This window comes from Rhinopithecus roxellana, chromosome 15, assembly GCF_007565055.1.
Source record: "Rhinopithecus roxellana isolate Shanxi Qingling chromosome 15, ASM756505v1, whole genome shotgun sequence".
In the NCBI taxonomy this organism is placed as follows: domain Eukaryota; kingdom Metazoa; phylum Chordata; class Mammalia; order Primates; family Cercopithecidae; genus Rhinopithecus; species Rhinopithecus roxellana.
Window position 1 is genome coordinate 12,622,127 of NC_044563.1, and position 23,752 is coordinate 12,645,878.

At 56.6% G+C, this 23,752-nt stretch overlaps 1 protein-coding gene across 1 annotated transcript in view; it reads left to right on the plus strand.

Annotated features, from left to right (window-relative positions):
• Nucleotides 1-1,725: 1,725 nt before the first annotated feature.
• Nucleotides 1,726-23,752, plus strand: part of FRMD8 (FERM domain containing 8) — a 31,343-nt gene continuing 9,316 nt past the window's right edge. The window contains exons 1-10 of the mRNA XM_010363919.2: nt 1,726-1,910; nt 2,185-2,269; nt 4,502-4,669; nt 8,531-8,632; nt 8,991-9,049; nt 9,204-9,370; nt 11,624-11,845; nt 14,823-14,946; nt 15,829-15,972; nt 20,240-20,444. Coding sequence (XP_010362221.1) covers nt 2,185-2,269; nt 4,502-4,669; nt 8,531-8,632; nt 8,991-9,049; nt 9,204-9,370; nt 11,624-11,845; nt 14,823-14,946; nt 15,829-15,972; nt 20,240-20,444 — 1,276 coding nt within the window. The 5' untranslated portion in view covers nt 1,726-1,910. The remainder of the gene's footprint in view (nt 1,911-2,184; nt 2,270-4,501; nt 4,670-8,530; nt 8,633-8,990; nt 9,050-9,203; nt 9,371-11,623; nt 11,846-14,822; nt 14,947-15,828; nt 15,973-20,239; nt 20,445-23,752) is intronic.

A 23,752-nucleotide genomic window follows, 5' to 3' on the forward strand; every position in this document is an offset into this window, starting at 1 on the left:
GTAAAAAGTGGCTGGCACGTAAATGGCAACTGCTAATACTTATTTCCACTCTCAGGAGGCATAAGAATGACACAGGAAACGGGGAAAGGGCCTGGCCCAGTGCCCCACACACAGCAAGACTTTTCCTGCTTATAGCATTTCATAGTTCTTAAAGCAATGCTGTCATCTTCTGCGGTTTTATTTATTTTTTTGGAGACAGAGTCTCGCTGTTGTCCAGGCTGGAGTACAGGGGCAGGATGGCACTATCAGAGCTCACTGTGATCTGGAACTCCTGGGCTCCAGCGATCCTCCCACCTCAGGCTCCTGAATGGCTAGGACCGCAGATGTGTGCCACCACACCTGGCTGATTTTTGGATTTTTTTTACAGATGGGGTCTCACTGTGTTCCCCAGGCTGGTCTTGAACTCCTGCCCTCAGGTGATCCTCCTGCCTTGGCCTCCCAAAGTGCTGTGGTTTTAAATGTGCTGTTCTCCTGGGCTTCTTCCTCTTTCCCCTCTTCCTCAACTCACCAATTAAACCACAACAGACACTTCCTGAGGGCAGGGCCATGTCTCCCCTCAGTCTCCATCCCCTGACCTAGCACAGGCCCTGCATCCAGTAAGCATTCAAAACAACACTGAACTCTTCTGCTCCCGCTTCACTCCAGCTGGGTCGAGAGGCCATGGAGTTACAGTGTGTCCTGGTCTGAGGGTCCCAGAGCTGAGAACCAGGAAGAAGATGCCTGACCTCACTGGACACCCTTCCCTGCAGCCCACGTCTGAGTTCCTCAAGTCCTTAGGTCACATCAGCAAGGCAGATGTGGTGTCATGGGCTCAGCTGTGGGGCAGTGTGGATCACAGGAGGGCAGGCAGAGCTGGTTCACATGCCAAAGAAGGCAGGACTTGGCCAGGAGCTAGAGCTGCTTTCCAATCCCAGGGAACCAGGGCAAAGTGAACCCACTGCCCTCTGTTCCTGATCACCAAGCCCACTGCTGTCACTTGAGACAACTTCTGGTTCCTCTGGCCCCAGAAGGTGCTCCATGGACTTATTTTTCTCCCCGAGTTCCACATCTCAGATGCACACATGTTGCATTACCAGGACATGTCAGTGACATGGCCCTGAGGGTAGGTGGTTTCACACCTGCCTCTTTGGGGCCCCAAGTCTCCTCCCAGCCTGGGAACACCTCAACATCTCCCAGGTTGTTATGTAAGATAGCAAGGACTCATGTGACTGCTCCCTGGAAAAACAGAGTGTCTATCCTGGTTTTCTGACATAGACATGTATTAATAATCATTTGAGAGTAGGGATAGTCCTTGGGAGTCCTTGAGTTCAACCTCCTCATTTTACAGATGAGGAAAACGGAGGCCCAGAGGAGAAGGGACTTGTCCAGGATAAGACCGGGCCAGGACCCATTCTCCTGACCACTTCCGAGAGAGCTACGTTACAGGGCACTGCCAGCGCCGCGTAGATCCCTGGCACGTGCCACGAAGTGTCCATTTCACAGGCAGGGAACTAGCCCTAAGTCCCAGCGTGGGCATGCCAACGCCCCAGCCTGATTCTCGAATCTTCGCCAAACCCTCTTACAGGCCAACACTCGGGGCCTTTGTGAGGGGAAACTCGCCCTGGATCACTCGGGTGGTGGCGGGGCTGGTACTTGACGCCGCCACCCCACTAGCGTGACGAGACACGCGAGGCGGGCGTCCGGGCATGCGCGGGCCGCGCGGGGCGGCCCTGGGCTCCCATTGGCTCCCGCGGGCCGGAGGGGCGGGGCCTCGCTCGCCGCGCTTCCTCTCGCCTCGGCTTCCGCGTAGCTTCCCGATCGGCTGGGTCCTTAGCGGGAGCCAGAGTGCGGCCGGTGGCGGGCTTGGCGGCGGGGTCGGATTCCGGGCAGGAGCCTGGCCTCTCAGGTGGCGGGCTCTGTGTCCCTGCGAGGTGAGAGCACGGCGACGTCTGGCCCGGGCCTCTGTCCCCGGCTGGGGGTGCGCCTTGTCCTGCCTGGGCATCCCGGTCGACCTCCGTTCTTGACCGTAGCAACCCGCACCCCTCCCACCAGTGCCTGGTCTGCACTCTTGGCCCCTCCAGGCAGCGCCACTCAACCTTGCGAACCCAGCCCGGGACCCCTTGCCGTCCTCACTGAGAGCTTGAGGAGACCTCCAACCCCCCATCCCTGGCTCCCGGTAACTGCTGTTTCTCTTTGCCTTTGCAGATGGACGGGACAGAAGGCAGTACCGGGCAGCCCGGCCCCGCTGAGCGGTCCCACCGAAGCAGCGTGTCCTCCGTGGGAGCCCGAGGTGGGTCCCACACGCATCCTCTCTCTTCCACACCCTCCTGGGACCCTAGCCCTGGAGAAGTGGCTCTGGCTTTTCTTCTTTTTCATTAAAGATAATTTATGTATCAACTGAGAAATAAGGTACATTCAGATGTGGGAACCCACAGAAGTCAGAGGCTCTGCCACTTGTTTACTGGCCAGGTTGGGTCCTCATGAATCTCACACTCATTTGTAAAATGAGCTTATTTAACATAGCTGTGAGATTCAAATGAGATTGTATGAATGAAAAGTGAGGTCTGATGTGGTTCACGCCTGTAATCTCAGAACTTTGGGAGGCCAAGGTGGGCAGACCACATGTGCCCAAGAGTTGGAGACCAGCCTGGGCAACATAGACAGAAAAGTGACACATTCACTTTCTCTGTGTCCTTTCTTTGTGTTCGTTCGTTCTTTCTTTTCTTTCCTCTCTCTCTTTCTCTCTTTCTCTCTTTCCAAGTCTTGCTCTGTTGCCCAGGCTAGAGTGCCCAGGCTAGGTGGCGCGATCTTGGCTCACTGCAAGCTCTGCCTTCTGAGTAGCTGGGACTACAGGCACCCGCCACCACTCCCGACTAATTTTTTGTATTTTTAGTAAAGACAGGGTTTCACCGTGTTAGCCAGGATGGTCTCGATCAGCTGACCTCGTGATCCACTTGCCTTGGCCTCCCACAGTGCTGGGATTACAGGTGTGAGCCACCGCACCCAGCTGTGTCATTTCTTTCTCCCAAAGAGCCTTTTGAAAGCAGGGATCAGGCCGGGCGCAGTAGCTCACGCCTGTAATCCTAGCACTTTGGGAGGCCGAGGCAGGCAGATCACTTGAAGTCGAGAGTTCAAGACCAGCCTGACCAACATGGAGAAACCCCGTCTCTACTTAAAATGCAAAATTAGCTGGGCATGGTGGTGCATGCCTGAAATCCCAGCTACTCAGGAGGCTGAGGCAGGAGAATCGCTTGAACCCGAGAGGCGGAGGTTGCGGTGAGCTGAGATCGCACCATTGCACTCCAGCCTGGGCAACGAGAGTGAAACTCCATCATCTAAAAAAAAAAAAAAAAAAAAGAAAGTAGGGATCCTGATCTTCACTTGATAGGGAGGAAACTGGGCCCTAGGGAGGTTAAGTCGCAGGCAGGCTATGGAAGCTCTCCAGGTGATCACATACTGCAGCTTCCAGTGCCTCAGTTCTCCTTGCCTGTGAAGTGGATCTGAACCTGAGCCTCCTGGAAGTGATTTTTTGATCTCTGAGAGTAGCTGCTGGAGCATAACAGACTGGGGGTCCAAGAAGCACCTTCCCTTGTGTAGACGAGAAACCGTGCTCTTCCACACACTCTTGGAGGGAGGAGTATTAGCTCTACTTTTACAGATGAGGCAACTGACACTTAAATTGACTCGCTGAAGTTAGCCAGCAACCAGGCAAGGATGGGAACCTGAGTATGTCGGCCCCAAAGCTCGGTGTTCCTTCACCTTGCCTGCAGTCCCAGGGATGGGAATTGGAATCTGGTTGCTCTTCTAGGTGTCTCCGTTTGGCTCTGGAACCCACAAGTTGTCACAGGGAACTCTCAGCTATTTGGGCTATTCTTCCCTAGGCTGCTTCAGGCTGACCTGAAAGACCCAATATTGACTCCTGAGGCTTAAAGAGTCCTAAGACTTGAAGAGTCCTAAGGAAGCTGAGAACTTGCTTTAACCTGGGTGACCTAAGGAATCCTCTCTTCCCATCTTAGCCTGAGTCAGAGAGAGACTTGCCTAAGGACAGCAGTGGGTTACCAGCTCTCGCTCCTGCCAGCCAGACAGACTAACTGCCATGGCCTCAGGATGGTTTCAGCCTCTCTGTGCCGTAGTTTCACATCTGTGGAATGTTCTTGTTCAGGGCAGAAGAACAGCTGAATCCTTGGGGCAGCTATGGCGGTGAGGGGCAGGTTTGCAATGGCCAGGCTTAATTTGAATCTTGGGGGATTGGGGTGGGGCTGGTCTCTGGGCAGGAGTTACTGGGTTTCTGGGTGGTTTGAGGGTGTCAAGGAAGCACTAATAGCAGCCATAATAAGGTCTTCTGGGGCTGCTGGGACTCTGCCTCTGGCGTGGACTCTGTCTCAGGAGTGTAACCCTGGTCACCCCTGAGGGGTGTAGGGTGGAGGCTCCAGCCCCAGTGGGTGGTAGAGGGTACCTGGTTGGCCTGGCCTGGTTGTGCCAGGCATAGGCCTCAGCTGAGCCTGCCTGGCCCCCATCACAGCAGCTGACGTGCTGGTATACCTGGCGGATGACACGGTGGTGCCCCTGGCTGTGGAGAACCTACCCTCGCTCAGTGCCCATGAGCTGCACCGCGCCGTCCGCGAGGTCCTGCAGCTCCCGGACATTGCCCTGGATGTCTTCGCGCTCTGGCTGGTCTCCCCTCTGCTGGGTAAGGCTTGGCAGTGAGGAGCCCAGGCTGGAGGGTTGGAAGAGCACCGACCAGTACAGGAGGGAGGGGGCAGTGTTTGGAGCCGCTGGCCACTGCACGTGGGGGAAGGTGGGACTTGGGTTTATCCTGAGCTGTCCACTCATCTAAGCACCTAGAGCCCTGAGAAGGCCCCCGCTCCTGGCCCTGCTGTTTGTCTTTCTGCGGGTGGTGGAGCTGTGCTGGGGCTGGGTGGTCTGGGAACGGTACTGCAGGAGGGAGGGAGGAAGGGGGCCTTTTCTGCCGAGCATAACCTTTGCCACAACCTGGGTGGTGTTTGGGAGCCTTGATTTCACCTTATCCTCAGGCCCAGGCCAGTCTTGCAGATGAGGAAGTTGTGGTTAAGGTGATGAGACCACTGTGTGGCAGGAGCAAGACAGATTCAGGCCTGAGTGGCTTCCCGGTCAGCCTCTTTGAACTGTTTCTGTTCCTTGGGGACAGGGAGGAGAAGGGACATGGCCCAGGAAGTTGGCCTCTCTGACCCTGAGGCTCTTAGTGAGGGTGGGAAGAGTAGAGACTTGACTTCTCTGGGAGGGGAGCCTCCAGCCCTGCCTGGCTGGCCTCGTGACCGCCCACATCCTGCCCTTTCAGGCTGAGATTGCCAGATGGAGGGACTTGGGGGCAGTGGCTCTCTAGACCCTCAGCCCGGGGTCCCTCAGTGAACAGGGTCTCTGAGCCTGCTGGTTCGCACAGTAGGGGGTCAAGGAAGAGGCTGCCCCATGTCGTTGTTTAGTAAATCGGCGCCATGGCCATGCGAGTTTTCTTAGCTTACACATTCACTTCGTTGCAGAGGAACACAGGCAAGAAGCGGGTGATCAGTCCCAGGACAGCCTGGGTCAGGCCCAAGGGGCCCCCAGCAGTTATGGCTTCTGAGGTTGCTGGTGGGGGGAGAGGGAACATTTGGCACCCCCGTTCCCCACCCTTATCCTTCCCTCCATCCCCTCCCCTCTGCCAGTAGGAGCTTCCTGCTCAGCTGCTGTTGGGAGGTTCTCGCCCACCCTCTTCCTGCTGCCCTGGCTCCTCGGCCACCCCATGCCCAGCCCAGTCATCTCTCCTTCACCTTCAGGCCTCGGGTCAGGACTGTGGGCCCCTTGGTTTGTGTCTGAAAGCTAGGGGTACAGTTCTGCATGGGTTGGCCCCTGCCCTGCCTCAAGAAGCTCCCAGAGCCTGCTGGACAGCCTGCCTCCTCCTCTCACCTCCTCCGTCCCCGCTCCCTCCTCACCACATTCCCGCTGTCCCACAGCCGGAGGCTGGAACTAACATGAATGGGCTGCTTTGTTGCCCAGCCCACGCAGGAGGATGGTGGTAGAAGACCCCGGCACAAAGTCAACACCCACTCTGTTCCCAGGCTGGGTTCAGGGAGGTTGAAAAGCCACTTCAGCTGTGACTTGGGCCTCCCAGAACCCTTGCCCCCCTGCCCCCACACTCCTGATGGGGTGAACCAGTGACAGATGCTCCAGGGCCGTGAGTGCCCTGCAAGGGCAGGGAGGGGCGCCGTCTTCTGGAGCTGCCCTTCATGCCGGCTGTTTTGGCAGGACTTAGCCTTCTCAATGCCATTGTCGCTCTGCATGGAACAGGGCTTCAGGGACCTTCCGTCCCATTTAGATAACAGCCTCCAGGCAGGAAGACCCCATCTGGAAGTCTCTGGGACTGCACTGAAGACAGGAAGGAGTCTTTTGAGCTGCTGGGGCTTGGGGTTAAGGCTGGTCAGGGCTGGGCTGTAGACAGCAGGAAGGGCATCCTTGTCTTCTCCAGGGTGTTCCTGAGCCCCATCTAGTCAGTTACTGCGCTCATTCCACGAGGACGTGCAAAGCCTCTCTCAGGCTACGTGGTATTCTAGATGCTGGGAATACAGGAGGGAAGGCACTGGTGGAACTTAACTTTATTTTATTTATTTATTTTTTATTTTTTTGAGACAGAGTCTCACTCTGTTGCCCAGGTTGGAGTGCAGTGGTGCATTCCTGGCTCACTCAACCTCCGCCTCTTGGGTTCAAGCGATTCTCCTGTCTCAGCCTCCCGAGTAGCTGGGATTACAAGCAAGTGACACCACGCCTGGCTAATTTTTGTATTTTTAGTGGAGACGGGGTTTTGCCATGTTGACCAGGCTGGTCTCGAACTCCTGACCTCAAGTGATCCACCCGCCTCAGCCTCCCAAAGTGCTGGGATTACAGGCATGAGCCACTGCGCCCAACCACCATTGGAACTTTAGGGCCTAAAGTATGGTGAAGGGAGGTTTAGGAAGCAGAGCTCTGTTCCTAGTTTAGCCACTAGCCCCATGTGGCCTCAGGCACTGTGCCTTCCCGAGCTTCAGTTTCCCCGCTGTAAAGTGGGTGATCTCTGTGTCCTCCAACCCTGACATCCTTTGAGTTTCCAGACAGAGAGAGCATGAGGACTCCATGAGGGGTGTTGACGGAGCCCTTTCACCCAGTCAATAGGGAGGCGACTATTGGGAGTAAATAAATGGTGTTTCCCTACTGGAGGTGGTGACATGGGTGGGGCCCGGGGTTTAGGTTGTAAAGGAGGGCTGTGGAGCCTCTGGGAAATCTGGACTAGAAATGATGGGACGAGAAAGGGCTGCAGAGCTGGATGCAGGGGTGGGTGGAAGGGCTGTGGGCAGGGGGGCCCAATTGGAGGCTATGACTGCTCTTCCAGGTGGAAGGCCCAGATAGCCCAAAGAGCAGAGACAAGGACCCCTGGCCTCAGGCCGGCAGGAGAGGCGATCAGCCATCAGTGGGGACCGCGGAAGGGTAGAGCGGGGAGATGTGGATCAGGCAGGGCTCAGGAGGCTTGAAGCAAGCGCTGGCTCCTGTACCCGGGTGACAGACATCCCCATACATCCTGGATGAACTTGGAAGTGGCCTCACACCTCTCGAAGGCAGAGACCCCCATGGCCACTGTTTTTTGGTGGGTGCTGGTGTGTGAGCTGAAAGGCTTTATCCCTCCTGGCCTGAGGCACTGAGTTCTGGGTCCAGAGCAGTGGTGGCATGGGGCAGCCTGGAGTTTGAGGGGCTGGACTGGTGCACTTGGTCATTCTGCCAACCCCTGGTGAGGTCACTGTGCCCCAGGGATACAGTGGTGGACAAGTCCACAGCCCTGTGGGTGGCAGCAGCAGGGACTGTCAGGTAGTGATCAGATCCGGCCACTGCACTCCAGCCTGGGCGACAGAGCGAGACTCCGTCTCAAAACAAAAAAAACAAAAACAAACAAACAAACAAAAACAACAACAAAAAAGAAGAAGGCCAGGGTGGCAGGAGCAGCGCGAGAGAGGCAGTGAGAGGAGATAAGGTGGGAGGGCCAGGCAGGAGCTGGGTTGCGGGTGGGCCACAGGTGCAGAGTTTGCAGGATGGAAGGTCAGCTAGAGCTCCTTGGAGGTGGGGGTGGGAAGTGACGACGGGGAGGCCCAGGCTCTGCCAGGGGGAGGGCAAGGCAGCCCCTCGGGCCTCTGGTCCCCAGTTGCCAATTTCAGGTTCTGCTTCCTGATGGCATTGCGGGTTCCTTTGTGCCCTAGCGCCTTCCTTCGGCCACAGCCTCCAGCTTCAGCTTGCCCCAGGGCTGCAGTGAACAGGTAGTGGCTGGCTGTGCCTGCAGCCAGACCCTCGTCGCTTGCTGTGTGACTTTGGACAAGGAACTTGACCTCTCAGGCTCATTTGCTCCATGGGTGAAATGGGGGATAGGGTTATTGCAGAGTAAATGGCTCTGGACCCTTGGCACCTGCTCAGTTACTACTGGTTGTGACTGTCGTCATGCTGTGCAGTGTGATAGGTGGGAGGGCAGCTGCTGGACTGGCCGGAGGCTGCATGGGCCTCTCCCCATCTCGTCCTGCAGAGGTGCAGCTGAAACCCAAGCACCAGCCCTACAAGCTGGGACGCCAGTGGCCGGAGCTGCTGCTGCGCTTCACCAGTGCCCCGGATGACGACGTGGCCATGGGTCAGTGCTGCTGCCTGTCTGTCCTTGCTCGGGACCACCTGAGTCTGCAGTTCTGGCTCCCAGCCCAGCCAGGGCCCTGCCAGCAAGGAGCTGCCCTGACTGAGGGGCAAGGCCTGCGTCTCCCCCAGGCTCCGACAGCCACCACTGGCAGGGGAGGAAGGGGTCCCTGAGAGAAGCCCCAGTGGGGCGTGGGCTGGGAGCTGCCCGGGCACGTTGGAATGAGCTGCGCACTCCACCCTCTGCACAGCCCTCCGATTTTCTCAGCTGTGGTTGGTGGCCGGGGCCTGGGCCAGTCAGGGGAGAGGGGAGGGCTAAGCAGAATGGGGATGCCTGGCAGTGACCTAGCCTGTCTCCCCAGATGAGCCTTTCCTGCAGTTCCGAAGGAACGTATTCTTCCCAAAGCGGCGGGAGCTCCAGGTGAGGCAGGAGCCTTGGTGGCCCCACCAGGCCCGGCCCCTTGTGCCCAGCCTCCTTGTCCCTAGACCCCTGGACATTCGCACCTTGCCCCAGCTGAGCGGCTCTCCCTGCCCCAGCCCAGCTGAGCGGCTCTTCCTGCCACACCCGCCTGCAGATCCGCGACGAGGAGGTCCTGCGGCTGCTCTATGAGGAGGCCAAGGGCAACGTGCTGGCCGCACGCTACCCGTGCGACGTGGAGGACTGCGAGGCTCTGGGCGCCCTGGTGTGCCGCGTCCAGCTCGGGCCCTACCAGCCCGGCCAGCCGGCAGCCTGCGCCCTGAGGTGAGGGCCTGTGTGACCTGAGGCGGGGGCGCTGGGTTGGGGAGTTTGTCCTTGGAATCAAACTTACAAGCAGTCTTTGGTCTCGCAAGGTGGGGGCAGGGTCCTGGAGTCAGGAGGCCTCAGCCCCGCATGTTCACTCTGGCCCTAGGCAGTTGCTCTGCCCCTCAGCCTCCTTTTCCTCACCTGCCCTGGGCGGGAGCCTCAGGTGAAGTGAAGTCAGGGAGAAGAATCTGGAGCCCTGCCTCCGGCCGAGGTCAGAGGAGCTGGGCTTTTGGAGTCACAGCCAGAGTCTAACCAAATACTGACCCTTTGTCACCAGTAACAGGCCAGCTTAGTTCCAGACTCCTGGGATGTTCCCCAGGCAGTCAGCACGCTGGTTGTCCACCTCCCAGCCCTCTCTCCAAGAGCCGAGCTCTCTGCTGTGTAAATTAGCAGGGCCTTAGGTGGCGAGGATTGAGTCTGCCCTGCCAAAGCGCAGGCCAGTCTCTGGTCTCCATGGAGGATTATCCTGAGGTTTAGAAATAATTCCAGTGAAGGGGCTGGACGTGGTGGCTCACACCTGTAATCCCAACATTTTGGGAGGCCAAGGCAGGCAAATCGCTTAACGTCAGGAGTACGAGACCAACCTGGCCAACGTGGTGAAACCCCATCTCTACTAAAAACGACAAGTAGCCGGGTGTGGTGGCGTGCACCTGTAATCCCAGCTGTTTGGGAGGCTGAGGCAGGAGAATCACTTGAACCCAGGAGGTGGAGGTTGCAGTGAGCCAAGAGTGTGTCACTGCACTCCAGCCTGGGCGACAGAGTGAGACTCTGTCTTTTTTTTTTTTTTTTTTTTTTTTTTTTTTTTTTTTTTTTTTGAGACGGAGTCTTGCTCTGTCACCCAGGCTGGAGTGCAGTGGCCAGATCTCAGCTCACTGCAAGCTCCGCCTCCCGGGTTCACGCCATTCTCCTGCCTCAGCCTCCCGAGTAGCTGGGACTACAGGCGCCCGCCACCTCGCCCGGCTAGTTTGAGACTCTGTCTTAAAAAAAAAAAAAAAAAAAGAACTGAGCGCTCTGACTGCAGCTTATCTGATGGCTGGTCCACAGCCCACATAGTACCCGCTGCCTGAGGTGGGGAATCAGCTGTGGTTATACCAGGGCCTCTCCTGCTTCGTGGGGGGACATGCCCTTTCTTTTGTGAGCCTGTGCTGGTTGTAGATTCGCGTTTTCACGTTTTTATCTGGCAGAACAAAGCATTGAGAGCATTAAAACCCCTGCACCGGTTTTGGTTATAAAAGTTCCACCAGTTCAGAAATCCCAACGGTCCTGACTTGGTGACACAGACGTTGCTCTGAAACCCTCCTGCTGCAGTCTGATTCCAGGCGGGTGGGGGCTCTTTGCTTGGCCTCCAGACCTTCCCTCAGCCTCTCGACTTTGCTGTGAGCTGCAGACCTGGGCCCACCTCCTGGGCCTCCGTCACTTGCCTGGCTGCCCTGTGTGTCTGTGTGCCCTTGCAGGTGGGGGCAGGGGGACCTCTGCAGTGCAGGGCACACTGCGGGCGCTTAGGGTGGTGGGTTCCTTCCTTTCTGGGGGCGAAGTCTGTCCCTTCAGCTGCTATGAGTTTCCTGGGTGGGTACGTGGTAGCCAACCAGGCAGGAGGCAGGAAAGGTTGGGAGACAGGACCAGGTCCCGTGGGGGGACCCTGGTGCACATGGGGCTGCGGTGCAGAGGGTGCTGGCTAAGGCAGGACTGGTAGGAAGTGCAGGAATGGGGGGCCCAGGTTCCTGTTCCTGGCTGGAGATGCAGGCATCTGAAGCCGCAGGATGAGCCTTTGGCTTCAGATGGTGACCTCAGGTTGGATGGCCAGAGGGACAGCCCCAGGTGGGCCTCGTAGGGAGCCCCATCACAGTCCTAGGCCTGCACTTGGAGAGCTTGTCAGGTTTTAGGGCCAGGGGAGCTCACCCAGGACAGGTGGGGGCATCACCATCCCCACTCTACAGAGGAAGCAGGAGCAGGACAGGAGGTGCCTCTCACCAGCTGTACAGCTGCTCGTGGCAGAGGCAGGCCAGCCCTGGAGTCTGCCCTTCGGAGAGGGGCCAAGAACCGAACCCCCTCTGTCTGGTGCCTGGGTCTCCTCCTGGGCTCCTTACCCAGCGTCTGATTTGGAAGTAGATGTATGTCCGCTTCCTCCAGGCAGCCCTGCTTCCCCTGCCCTCCCCTGTGAGCCTGGCACCTCTAGTTGGGCTGCTAGCACCCATCTTCCTTCCTCCACAGGGAGAAGCTGGACTCCTTCCTCCCTGCCCACCTCTGTAAGCGGGGCCAGGGTCTCTTTGCTGCCCTCCGGGGCCGTGGGACCAGGGCCGGGCCAGGCGAGCAGGGCCTGCTGAACGCCTACCGCCAGGTGCAGGAGGTCGGCAGCGACAGCGGGTGTGAGGCCGCCCTGGGCACCCACTACCGTGCCTACCTCTTCAAGTGCCACGAGCTGCCCTTCTACGGGTGAGAGGCATAGCACCGCAGTTCCCCAACCCCCGCAGACTGTCCTTGGACTTTGCTAGCACAGCTGCCAGTGAGCCCACTTCTGCCCCAGCTGAACTGTGTCCCCATGAAGTGGTGTCTTGTCCCGAGCACCTCAGGCCCCACCATCCCAAACTGGGCACCTGTCCTCCTCCCCTTTCCCTTGTCAGGGGCTGGGACCCTTTGGATGGGTCCTCTCCTCCTACCTGGCACAGTCACCTGGTCACTGGCCCGGCCGACCTCACCTTCAGCTAGCTGTCTCTGTCACACAGTTGGTGTCTAACAAACAGCTCTGTGCACCTACTGCACGCGCGCTCCCTGGGCACTGGAGGCCCCTCTGAGCCAGACACCATGCCCCTGCCTGGTGAAGCTGACGTTCTAGTGGAGAGAGACGAGAACAGAGAGGTTGAGGAGAGCCTGTCAGTGGGCACAGGTGGCAGCCAGGAGACCAGAGGGTGGGGTGTGGCTCGGGCCCTGTGGTCAGAACAGGTGAGATGGTCAGATGCAGGGCATCTGAGGGCATAGTGACAGGATTTGCCAGATGGATGTGCAGTGGATGAAGCAAAGGAGAGGAGGCAGAGAGGACTGGCCTAAGCCCCTGGCAGATGGTTTTATCATCGGCTGAGCTGGGGGCGGTGCTGTGGAGCGGTCAGGGAAAGTTTAGGAATGTGTTTTTTTTTTTTTTTTTTTTTTTTTTTTTTTTTTTTTTTGAGACGGAGTCTCGCTCTGTCGCCCAGGCTGGATTGCAGTGGCCGGATCTCAGCTCACTGCAAGCTCCGCCTCCTGGGTTTACACCATTCTTCTGCCTCAGCCTCCCGAGTAGCTGGGACTACAGGCGCCTGCCACCTCACCCGGCTAGTTTTTTGTATTTTTTAGTAGAGACGGGGTTTCACCATGTTAGCCAGGATGGTCTCGATCTCCTGACCTCGTGATCCGCCCATCTCGGCCTCCCAAAGTGCTGGGATTGAGCCACCGCGCCCGGCCTGTTTTTGTTTTGAGACAGGGTCTTGCTCTGTCACTCAGGCTGGAGTGCAGTGGCACAATCATAGCTCACTGCAAGCTCGACCTCGGGGGCTCAAGCAAGCCTCCTGAGTAGCTGGGACCACAGGTGTGCACCACCATGCCTGGTTTTTTTTTTTTTTTTTTTTTTTTTTTTGAGACGGAGTCTCGCTCTGTCGCCCAGGCTGGAGTGCAGTGGCACGATCTCGGCTCACTGCAAGCTCCGCCTCCCGGGTTCACGCCTTTCTCCTGCCTCAGCCTCCTGAGTAGCTGGGACTACAGGCGCCCGCCACCGTGCCCGGCTAATTTTTTTTTTGTATTTTTAGTAGAGACGGGATTTCACTGTGGTCTCGATCTCCTGACCTTGTGATCCGCCTGCCTCGGCCTCCCAAAGTGCTGGGATTACAGGCGTGAGCCACCGCGCCCGGCCTTTTTTTTTTCTTGAGATGGAGTATCGCTCTTGTTGCCCAGGTTGGAGTGCAATGTCATGATCTTGGCTCACTGCAGCCTCCGCCTCCCGGGTTCAAGCGATTCTCCTACCTCAGCCTCCCAAGTAGCAGGGACTACAGGCACGCACCATCACGCCTGGCTAATTTTTGTATTTTTAGTAGAGATGGGGTTTCACCATGTTGGCCGGGCTGGCCTCGAACTCTTGACCTCAGGTGATCCGCCTGCCTCGGCCTCCCAAAGTGCTGGGAGGCACCATGCCCAGCCTAATTTTTGTATTTTGTGTAGAGACGGGGTTTTGCCTGTTGCCCAGGCTGGTCTGGAACTCCTGGGGTCAAGTGATCCTTCCACCTCAGCCTCCCACAGCACTGGGATTGCAGGCGTGAGCCACCGTGCCCGGCTGGGAGCTTGCTTTGGACATGTTGATTTTGAGATGCTTGTTAGACACCCCACTGGCAACTTCGAGTGGGCATCTGGTGTCTAGTGCAGTCTGAACTGGAGCTCATATTTGGTGAATCCTATGCATATGGATGGCACCTGAAGCCTGGAGAGATGCTGGGAGGCAAGTGTGGGCCAGGTAAGAAGGGGCCCTGGGCCCCTAGCAAGGCAGGAGGGCTCCACCCACAGTAGCTCTGAGCGCACGTCCCGCTTGTCCTCCTGGCAGCCGGCGAGGTATGTGGGCTCCAGCCTGGTGGGCGAGCATGAGCAGGGATGGAGACAGTGTGACCAGCTGTCACAGCCCTGCTGTAAAATGGGGTCAAGAAACAGGTCTTGTAGTGATTTTGAGGTGGAGGTGACAGCCCATGTGTGCTGACCGGCAGGTGGCCCTCTCCTGGCTGCTTCGGTTTCCTCAGTGAAATCGGAGGTCTGGCCATCAGCTGAGCCTGGGGGACAGAAGTCTTCCAGAGGAGTCTGGAGCGGACGGCCCTAGGAATTCAAGGTGGCCCGTGCTGGTGTCCAGCTCCGTCCCTTTGCGTGGAGAGAGCGGGGTTTAACTTGGGCTCTGGCTCAGTGGGTGGTGAGGGCAAGGGTGAACCCGAGGGATGGGAGAAGGCGAGCCTGCAAGAGGGACAGGCGGCAGCTCTTCTCAGTTTTGAGCCCCAGAGACACTCTCCTCACCTCCTCGCGCTTCGCAGCAGGCCTCTGCTGCTGAAAGGTGTCTGTCCGGACAGTGGCCAGCAGGCTCTCCTGGCCACCTGCCGCAGCCCCGGCCCCCAGACCAAGTGCCAGGCCCACATGACTGGCTTTGCTGCACGCCTGGGGCCACGTGCTTCCCTCCGCCTGCAGTGCCCACCCTTCTGTGTGCCATCAGGCCCTTCTCCCTCCACACTGCCAGCTCAGATGCTGCCTCCCCACGAAGCCTCCCTTTCATCCCACCTCCGTTTTTCCCTTCGCCAGAGTGGGTTTAGTCACCCAAACAGCAGAAGCTTCTCAGGGCCCAGGCTGGGGCCTCGAGCAGCCTCCCTCAGCATTTTTGGTGCCGGCCGGAGGCTGACCCCAGTCCCCTCCCTAGATGTGCCTTCTTCCACGGCGAGGTTGACAAGCCGGCCCAAAGCTTTTTGCACCGGGGTGGGCGCAAGCCAGTTTCTGTGGCCATCAGTCTGGAAGGCGTGCACGTCATCGACAACAGAGAGAAGGTACCGCCCCCAGCTCCTCCAGGGTGGAGAGGATGGGAGGGGCTCCTGACTTAGGCATTGCTGGTTCCTCTGGGCCTGTGGGGGCCTGGGGGCAAGGTGGGCGGACTGTCTGGGAGGGACCCTGCCTCCCTCAGATGTCTTTGTAGCTCCTGAGGGTGATCCTGGGTCCTCTTGCCCAACATGCTAGGCTGTGGCGTGTCCGGGGCAGGGGAGGCCGCAGCTGGGACTTCCACCCCTGAGTGGAGGGAGGGCAGCAGGGCCCTCTGTTCTGCCTGGCTGATGGCTAGAGAGCAGCCTGGTGCTCCAGAAGACCCCGTTGCTGGGGAGCCCTCTTGGGCTGACTATGTCTTCTTCTCCCTGCGTTTGGTGGCCAGCCCTGGGTAGAGGGCCGTGTCAGCAGCCAGCCCCGCGGGGCAGATTACCTGTCCCTGGGCAGAAATTCACCCCTAAGCCAGCAGAAGAGTTTTGACTGGCTTCTGGTTGTCCCGGAAGAGGGACCTCAGCCCCTCCTGCCATCTGTACCCTGGGAGGCAGGGCCCAGCTCAGCCTCATGCTAGGTGCCACCGCTGACCTCATAGAAGAGGCTCACCTTCCCCACCTGCCTCCTCCCCCACGTGCATCACCAGCTGTCAGGGGCTTGGTCCGCTGGTGGGACTGTTGTGGGCGAGGGGATCTCAGCCTCCCTGGACTGCAGCCCCCGGGAGGCTCTGATGAAAGCTGAGGCTCTCTCCTTAGAGAAACAGGCGAACAAATGTAGACTCAGCCTTGGAGAGGCACACGCCCTGGCCAGGTGTCCCCTCCTGGTGGTGTCTGAGTGGGATGGGGTGGGGAGCAGACCTCTGCCCAGGGGTCAAGCCTGGCTCTGTGTCTCCTGCTGGCCAGCACGTCCTGCTGGGCCTGCGCTTCCAGGAGCTGTCGTGGGACCACACCTCCCCGGAGGAGGAGGAGCCCATCCTGTGGCTGGAGTTCGATGGAGACAGCGAGGGCACGCCTGTCAACAAGCTCCTCAAGATCTACTCCAAGCAGGTAGCACGGGTGGTGCCTGCACACGAGTGGGGAGGCCGGGCCCAGGTGCCCTGGGTCCCAGACGATTAGACGCACCAGGCTGGCAGGGGAAGGAGGTGAGAAGCTGCCTTGGGCCTGAGGATGAAAGCGGCCTGGGCACAAGGGGTGCCTTGACTCCTGCTGACCCAGAGCCGCCCTGGGAGGTCAGGAGGCCTGGTCTGCGGACTCCACGCTGGTGGCGGTGGCAGCTGTGGGTTCGGGCAGCTGTTTGTTGAGGGCTTGCCCAGTGCTTTGAGACCAGCCTGCACCCTCCCCTCCTGTCCCCAAGAGCAGTGCTGTTGTGACCCTGCTCACAGTCACCCACGGTGGGCGTGGAAGCGTTGGGCCTCTCCAAGCCTGTGTTTGATTTTCCCCTTCATTCGGCGTGTTTTACTCAGCACCGAGCACCTCTTCCACCCCAGCCTCCCTCCCCTGCCCGTTCCTCTCCCACTTGGGTCACATCCGAGGCCCCTCCCTGCCACAGGGCCCTTTCAGGACTGCTCCCACCTCATCCTGCCTTCATCTCGGGTCTCTCTGGATCCTTCATCCCACACCTCTCCAGCTTCCTTTTGGTGCCCTTCCCCACCTTCACCCCTCCCTTCACAGCCAGACCCCACCCCGCACCTCCCACGCTGGGGGCTGCTCCTAGCCCCATGGGCCTCTGCTTTGCCACAGGAGGCCCCTCCCCCTTCTCAGCTTAACCACACGCTCCTGGAAGCTTCTTTCCGCCCCCACCAGCCACCTCCTCCCCCAGCTTCCCTTGCTTCTCCCCATTTTCCTGGCCCCCCTCGAGGGCACTCCTCTCCCTGCTTCATGGCTTTGAACTCCAAGATATTCTCACCTTTATGTTCAAAGTTCACAATTTTCTTTTCTTTTTTTTTTTTTTTTTGAGACGGAGACTGGTTTATGCTTTTTGTTTCCTAAGAAATTTTGCCTAACCCAAGACCACAAAGATTTTGTCACGTTTTCTTGTGGAAGTTGTATAAATATAAGCCTACCAGCCATCCCAGTCAATATTTTACATCAGGTGTGATATACAGGTCAATGTTCATGTTCGTGTTTACAGATTCTCAATTGTTTCGGTGTCATTTGTTGAAAAGACATTGAATTGGCGGGCTCGGTGGATCATGGTTGTAATCCCAGAATTTTGGGAAGCCGAGGTGGGCTGATCTCTTTAGGCCAGGAGCTCAAGACCAGCCTGGCCAATATAGCGAAACCCCCGTCTCTACGAAAAATACGGAAAATTGGCCGGGTGTGGTGGCACATGCCTGTAATCCCAGCTACTACTTGGGAGACTGAAGCACGAGAATCACTTGAACCCGGGAGGTAGAGATTGTGGTAAGCTGAGATGGTACTACTGCACTCCAGCCTAGGCAACAGAGTGAGACTCTGTCTCAAAAAAAAAGAAAAAAGAAAAAAAGACGTTGAATTTCCCTGACCTCTTTGTTGAATATCAATTGGCTGTGCATATGTGGGTCTATTTCTGGATTCCCTCTTCTAAACCACTGATCTATGTGTGTCTTTCACTAATAATCACATGATATACTGATTTTTGAACCTTTATAATAAGTCTTGAAATCAGGTAGACTGATGTTCAGAACTTTGTTCTTTTCAAAATGGTTTCAGTTATTCCAGTTCCTTTGCATTTCCATAGAAGTTTTAGCATCAGCTTGTTGATTTCTAGGACGCTCCCCTATTCACCCCCTGGAAAAAGGCTGCCTAGGATTTTTATTGAGATTGCATTGATTACTTTGGAGGTAACTGACCTCTTAAGTCTTCCATTCCATTTATTTCTGTATCTCCATTTATTTGTCTCTGATTTCTTTCATTAGTATTTTATAGTTTTCAGCATACAAAGCTTCTATTTATTTTGTTAGGTTTATCCCTGTTTTTTTTTTTCTTTCGGTGCTACTGTAAATGCCACTGTTTTTAATTTCAATTTCCAATTGATCATTTCCTTGTATAGAAATATAATTGTTTTTGTTTTTTTTGAAACACTCTCATTCTGTCACCCAGGCTGGGGTGCAGTGGCGCAATCATAGCTCACTGCATCCTCAACCTCCTGGGCTCAAGCTATCATCTCAAGCCACAGGTGTGCACCACCGTGCCAGGCTAACTTTATTTTATTATATTTGTAGAGACAAGGTCTCACTATGTTGCCCAGGCTAACCTTGAACTCCTGGGCTGAAATGATTCTCCCACCTTGGCCTCCCAAAGTGCTGGGATTACAGGCGTGAGCCCCTGTGTCTGCCTGGGCCTTTTTTTTTTGAAACTGAGTCTCGCTCTGTCGCTCAGGCTGGAGTGCAATGGCGCAATCTCAGCTCACTGCAACCTCCGCCTCCTAGGTTCGAGCGATTCTCTCACCTCAGCCTCCTGAGTAGCTGGGATTGCAGGAGCCTGCCACCACGCCCAGCTAATTTTTGTATTTTTTTTTTTTTTTTTTTGAGACGGAGTCTCGCTCTGTCGCCCAGGCTGGAGTGCAGTGGCCAGATCTCAGCTCACTGCAAGCTCCGCCTCCCGGGTTTATGCCATTCTCCTGCCTCAGCCTCCCGAGTAGCTGGGACTACAGGCGCCGCCACCTCGCCCGGCTAGTTTTTTGTATTTTTAGTAGAGACGGGGTTTCACCGTGTTCGCCAGGATGGTCTCGATCTCCTGACCTCGTGATCCGCCCGTCTCGGCCTCCCAAAGTGCTGGGATTACAGGCTTGAGCCACCGCGCCCGGCCAATTTTTGTATTTTTGTAGAGATGGGATTTCACCATGTTGGCCAGGCTGGTCTCAAACTCTTGACCTCAGGTGATCCACCCGCCTCAGCCTCCCAAAGTGCTGGAAGTACAGGCATGAGCCACGGCGCCCGGCCTGGCCTGGGACTTTCTATGTGGACAGTCGTGTGGTCTGTGAGTGGAGAAAGCTGGGTCTCGCTTTCCAATCTGTGCCTCTTGCTTGCCTTGCCTGACAGTGCCTCTGACCCCCAGTGTAGGATGGATAGGTGTGAGCAGGCGTCCCTGACGCACCCGGCCTGAGAGAAAGCATTGTCTTTCACTGAATAAGTGGGATTTTGCTGTGGGTTCTTCAGAGATGTGCTTAATCAGGTTGAGGAAGTTGCTTTCTGACCCTGGCTTGCTGAGTTTTTTCTTGGACGGACATTCAACGGAACTTCCTCTTTCAGCTGCATTTGAACGGCAGGCTCCCTGAGCCTCAGAGGCATGTTGCTGTGCAGGAGTTTTTGTTCTAGGGAACTCAGAAGGCTTCCCTGTTATGGTTGCACCTCAGGACTCTGTCCCCACCAGCTGCCGTCCCCTCGCCAGCCCACTGCCCTTTGGCTGGTGGAGTCCGCTCGGTGAGCAGAGGAGTGCAGGTGGACTGAGCTGAGGGCAGGGAGTGTGGAGAGTCCACCAGGCCTCTGCTTTTCCTTCTGGGCCAGGCAGCAGTGCCCCCCTCACCCACCCAGAGGGGTTGTAGCTGCCCTTAGAAAGGCAGGAGCCAGGCCAGTCTCCGCAGGGCCACTCCCAGCGTCTGACCCAGCCCCACCAGTCAGGAGCACAGGTGACCATTTCTGTCTAGTTGGACTCACCTTATCCTAGGCCTGCAGCAGTGCCTGGCACGTGGGAGGCACTCGGGAAACACCTGCGCCCTGACTGAGGGGCACCACCCTTTTGATGCCCTCTGTCTGTGACTCCCTCAGACCCCTGAGGGCCCTGTCCTTGGTGCCCAGCTGTGCCTGCTGGTACCTGGCTGCTGTATCTTTTCTGTCAGTGTGCCTCATGCTTCACACCTGTTGAGTAAGAGTCACTTTTGAGGAATGTGCTGGCAGGGAGCCGCCCGCCCCTGCCCCGGTGACATCTCGCCCCTTCCTCCTGGCTGCAGTTTTTCCTCCCAGCCAGCGCTCCCCACCTCCCCACCCCGCCTCCCCACTCTTCCTCCTCTTTGCAGCAGCCAGGCTCCTTTCCCCTCACTCCCTCCCCACCTCTTCTGCCCACAGGGTCGGCCTTCCTGGGCTGTGCCTTCTGACTGGAAGGTTCTTTCTTTCCCACCCGAACTCCCAGACCTGGGGACCCCTCCTCATCCACCAGGACTCACCTTCACAGTCGTCCAAGTGGGACAGCTCCCCTGCCTCCCCACTCCCTCCCTCCTGAGCGATGTGTGTCCCCTCCCCTGCTTCCCCAACCAGAGAGCAGAGCTCATTTCAGACTCAGCAACAGGCATGGAAGGGGGGTCTGGCCAGGCGTCACACTGCCCCCTCCTCCCTAGGCCGAACTGATGAGCAGCCTCATTGAGTACTGCATTGAACTGAGCCAAGTGGCGGAGCCCGCAGGCCCCCAGGACAGTGCGACGGGCCCGCCCTCGGACCCCAGCTCCTCACCGGCTCCTGTTGAGCGCCCCAAGCTGCGGAGGCAGGGCAGCGTGGTGTCCAGCCGGATCCAGCATCTCTCCACCATCGACTACGTGGAAGACGGTGAGCAGCCCTTCTGTGCACATGCACACACAAACATGCATGCACATGCACACGCCAGGGGGCGTTCCTGAGGACAGGCATTGCAGAGCAGCTCCAGACCCAGTGTGAGCTGGCCTCCATCTCAAGACCCAGCTGTGAGCAGCGCGAGCCTGGGCCTTGGCCATAGTGCCTTTCCTGTCCCTTCTCACTGCTGCACCACAGACGTGTTCTGCAGCATCGTCCAGGATGTGATCCGGGAAACTACTCAACATCTGTTATTAAAGTGTTGGGTAGGCAGGGCACGGTGGCTCACGCCTATAATCTCAGCACTTTGGGGGGCCGAGGCAGGAGGATCACCTGAGGTCAGGAGTTCAAGACCAGGCTGGCCAACATGGTTAAACCCTGTCGCTTCTAAAAATACAAAAAAGTTAGCAAGGTGTGTGACAGGCACCTGTAATTCCAGCTACTTGGGAGGCTGAGGCAGGAAAAACGCTTGAACCCAGGAGGCAGAGATTGCGGTGAGCCGAGATTGCATCTTTGCACTCCAGCCTGGGAGACAGAGCAAGACTCCGTCTCATTCATAAATAAATAAATAAAGCGTTGGGTAAATCACTGTTGTGACCGCATCCTGAGGTGTTCAGTGCAGCTGGTAAAAATACAGTACCCAGGCAGGGCACAGTGGCTCACACCTGTAATCCCAGTACTTTGGGAGGCCAAGATAAAGAGGATCGCTTGAGCCCAGAAGTTCAAGACCAGCCTGGACAACAGAGTGAGACCCTGTCTCTACAAAATATACTTAAAATTAGCTAAGCATGGTGGTATATGCCTGTAGTGCACCTTCTTGGGAGGCTGATGAGGCAGGAGTATCTCTGAGCCCAGGAGTTGGAGGTTTGCAGTGAGCTACGATTGCACGACTGCACTGCAGCCTGGGTGACAACAATGAGACCCTATATATATTTTTTTTATTAATTAATTAATTAATTTATTTATTTTTGAGATGGAGTCTCGCTCTGTCGCCCAGGCTGGAGTGCAGTGGCGCGATCGCGGCTCACTGCAATTTCTGCCTCCCCGGTTCTAGCGATTCTCCCGCCTCAGCCTCCCGAGTAGCTGGGACTACAGGCGCCGCCACCGCGCCCGGCTAGTTTTTTGTATTTTTTAGTAGAGACGGGGTTTCACCGTGTTCGCCAGGATGGTCTCGATCTCCTGACCTCGTGATCCGCCCGCCTCGGCCTCCCAAAGTGCTGGGATTACAGGCGTGAAACACCACGCCTGGCCCGAGACCCTATTTTTAAAAAGGAATACCCTGGCCGGGCACAGTGGCTCACGCCTGTGATCCTAGCATTTTGGGAGGCCAAGGTGGGCGGATCACCTGAGGTCGGTAGTTTGAGACCAGCCTGACCAACATGGAGAAACCTCATCTCTACTAAAAATACAAAATGAGCTGGGTGTGGTGGCGGCGCCTGTAGTCCCAGCTACTTGGGAGGCTGAGGCAGGAGAATCGCTTGAACCCAGGAGGCAGAGGTTGCAGTGAGCCAAGATCACACCACTACACTCCAGCCTGGGCAACAAGAACAAAACTCTGTCTCAAAAAAAAATAAATAAATAGGTCAGGCGCGGTGGCTCACGCCTGTAATCCCAGCACTTTGGGAGGCCGAGGCAGGCAGATGATGAGGTCAGGAGATCGAGACCATCCTGGCTAACACGGTGAAACCCCGTCTCTACTGAAAATACAAAACAGTAGCCAGGTGTGGTGGTAGGTGCCTGTAGTCCCAGCTACTCGGGAGGCTGAGGCAGGAGAATCACGTGAACCTGGGAGGCAGAGCTTGCAGTGAGCCGAGATTGCGCCACTGCACTCCAGCCTGGGCAACAGAGTGAGACTCCATCTCAAAAAAACAGAAATGAGTAGCCTGGGCACGTTGACTCACACCTGTAATCCCAGCACTTTGGGAGGCCAAGGTGGGCGGATCACAAGGTCAGGAGATGAAGACCATCCTGGCTAATACGGTGAAACCCTGTCTCTACTAAAAATACAAAAAAAATTAGCCGGACGTGGTGGTGGGCGCCTGTAGTCCCAGCTACTCAGGAGAATGGCGTGAACCCAGGAGGCGGAGCTTGCAGGGAGCCGCAGTCGAGCCACTGCACTCCAGCCTGGGCGACAGTGCGAGACTGTCTCAAAAGAAAAAAAGAAATGAGTAACAGGACAGCATGTGCGCAGCCACGCGCATGAGGCGGGGCGGCCCAGCTGTGGCCATCAGTGGCTGTAGCTTTGACTTTTTCTTTGTACTTGTTGGAGCATGTAAATCTTTTACAAGTCTTGTAATTTTTAGAATAATTGTTTTTTCTTTTTTTTGGAGGCGGAGTTTCACTCTTGCCCAGGCTGGAGTGCAGTCACGTGATCTCGGCTTACCGCAGCCTCCACCTCACGGGTTCCAGCGATTCTGCTGCCTCAGCCTCCCGAATATCTGGGATTATAGGCAGGCGCCACTACGCCCAGCTAATTTTGTCCTTTTAGTAGAGATGGTGTTTCTCCATGTTGGTCAGGCTAGTCTCGAACTCCTGACCTCAGGTGATTCACCCACCTCGGCCTCCCAAAGTGCTAGGATTACAGGCGTGAGCCACCGCGCCCGGCCCTAGAATAAGTTTTATAATCAGAAAAAGCAAACTTTTTCTACAGTGTAATTTGGACCACTGTGTGGCATTCCTTAGCATGGTTTTAGCACGCTCATTTTCACCTAGTCCTCTGCTTGTGGGCATTACAGTTTTTAGCGTTCAGCTTTTCTAAACAGCACATCTACAGCAAAGTCTTTCCTTAGAATCTGAACTGTTTCCTCAGGATACATTCCTAGAAATGGCCTTGCTGTTGTAAAGGTGTGCAGATTTTTCTTTTAAACAGGGTTTCACTCTGGTGCCCAGGCTGGAGTGCAATGGCCTAGTCAAGGCTCACTGCAGCCTCTACCTCCTGTGTGCTCAAGCAATCCTCCTCCTGCAGTCTCCTGAGTAGGTGGGACTACAGGCATGAGCCACTACTCCCGGCTGATTTTTAAATTCTTTGTCAAGACAGCATCTCACTATGTTGCCCAGGCTGGTCTCAGACTCCTGGGATCAAATGATCCTCCCACCTTGGCCTCCCAAAGTGCTGGGATTACAGATGTGAGCACCATGCCTGGGCAATATGCTGATTTTGAAGAGGCTTTTCATACCTGCCACCTTCCAGAGAGGTTGTACCCAGGTGTACCCTCCGCAGCAAAGAAGATGGCGTCTGCCTCCTATGCCCTCACCCACAATGAGTGTAATCATTCCGAGCCAAAGGGAACTTGTCTGGGCTGGTG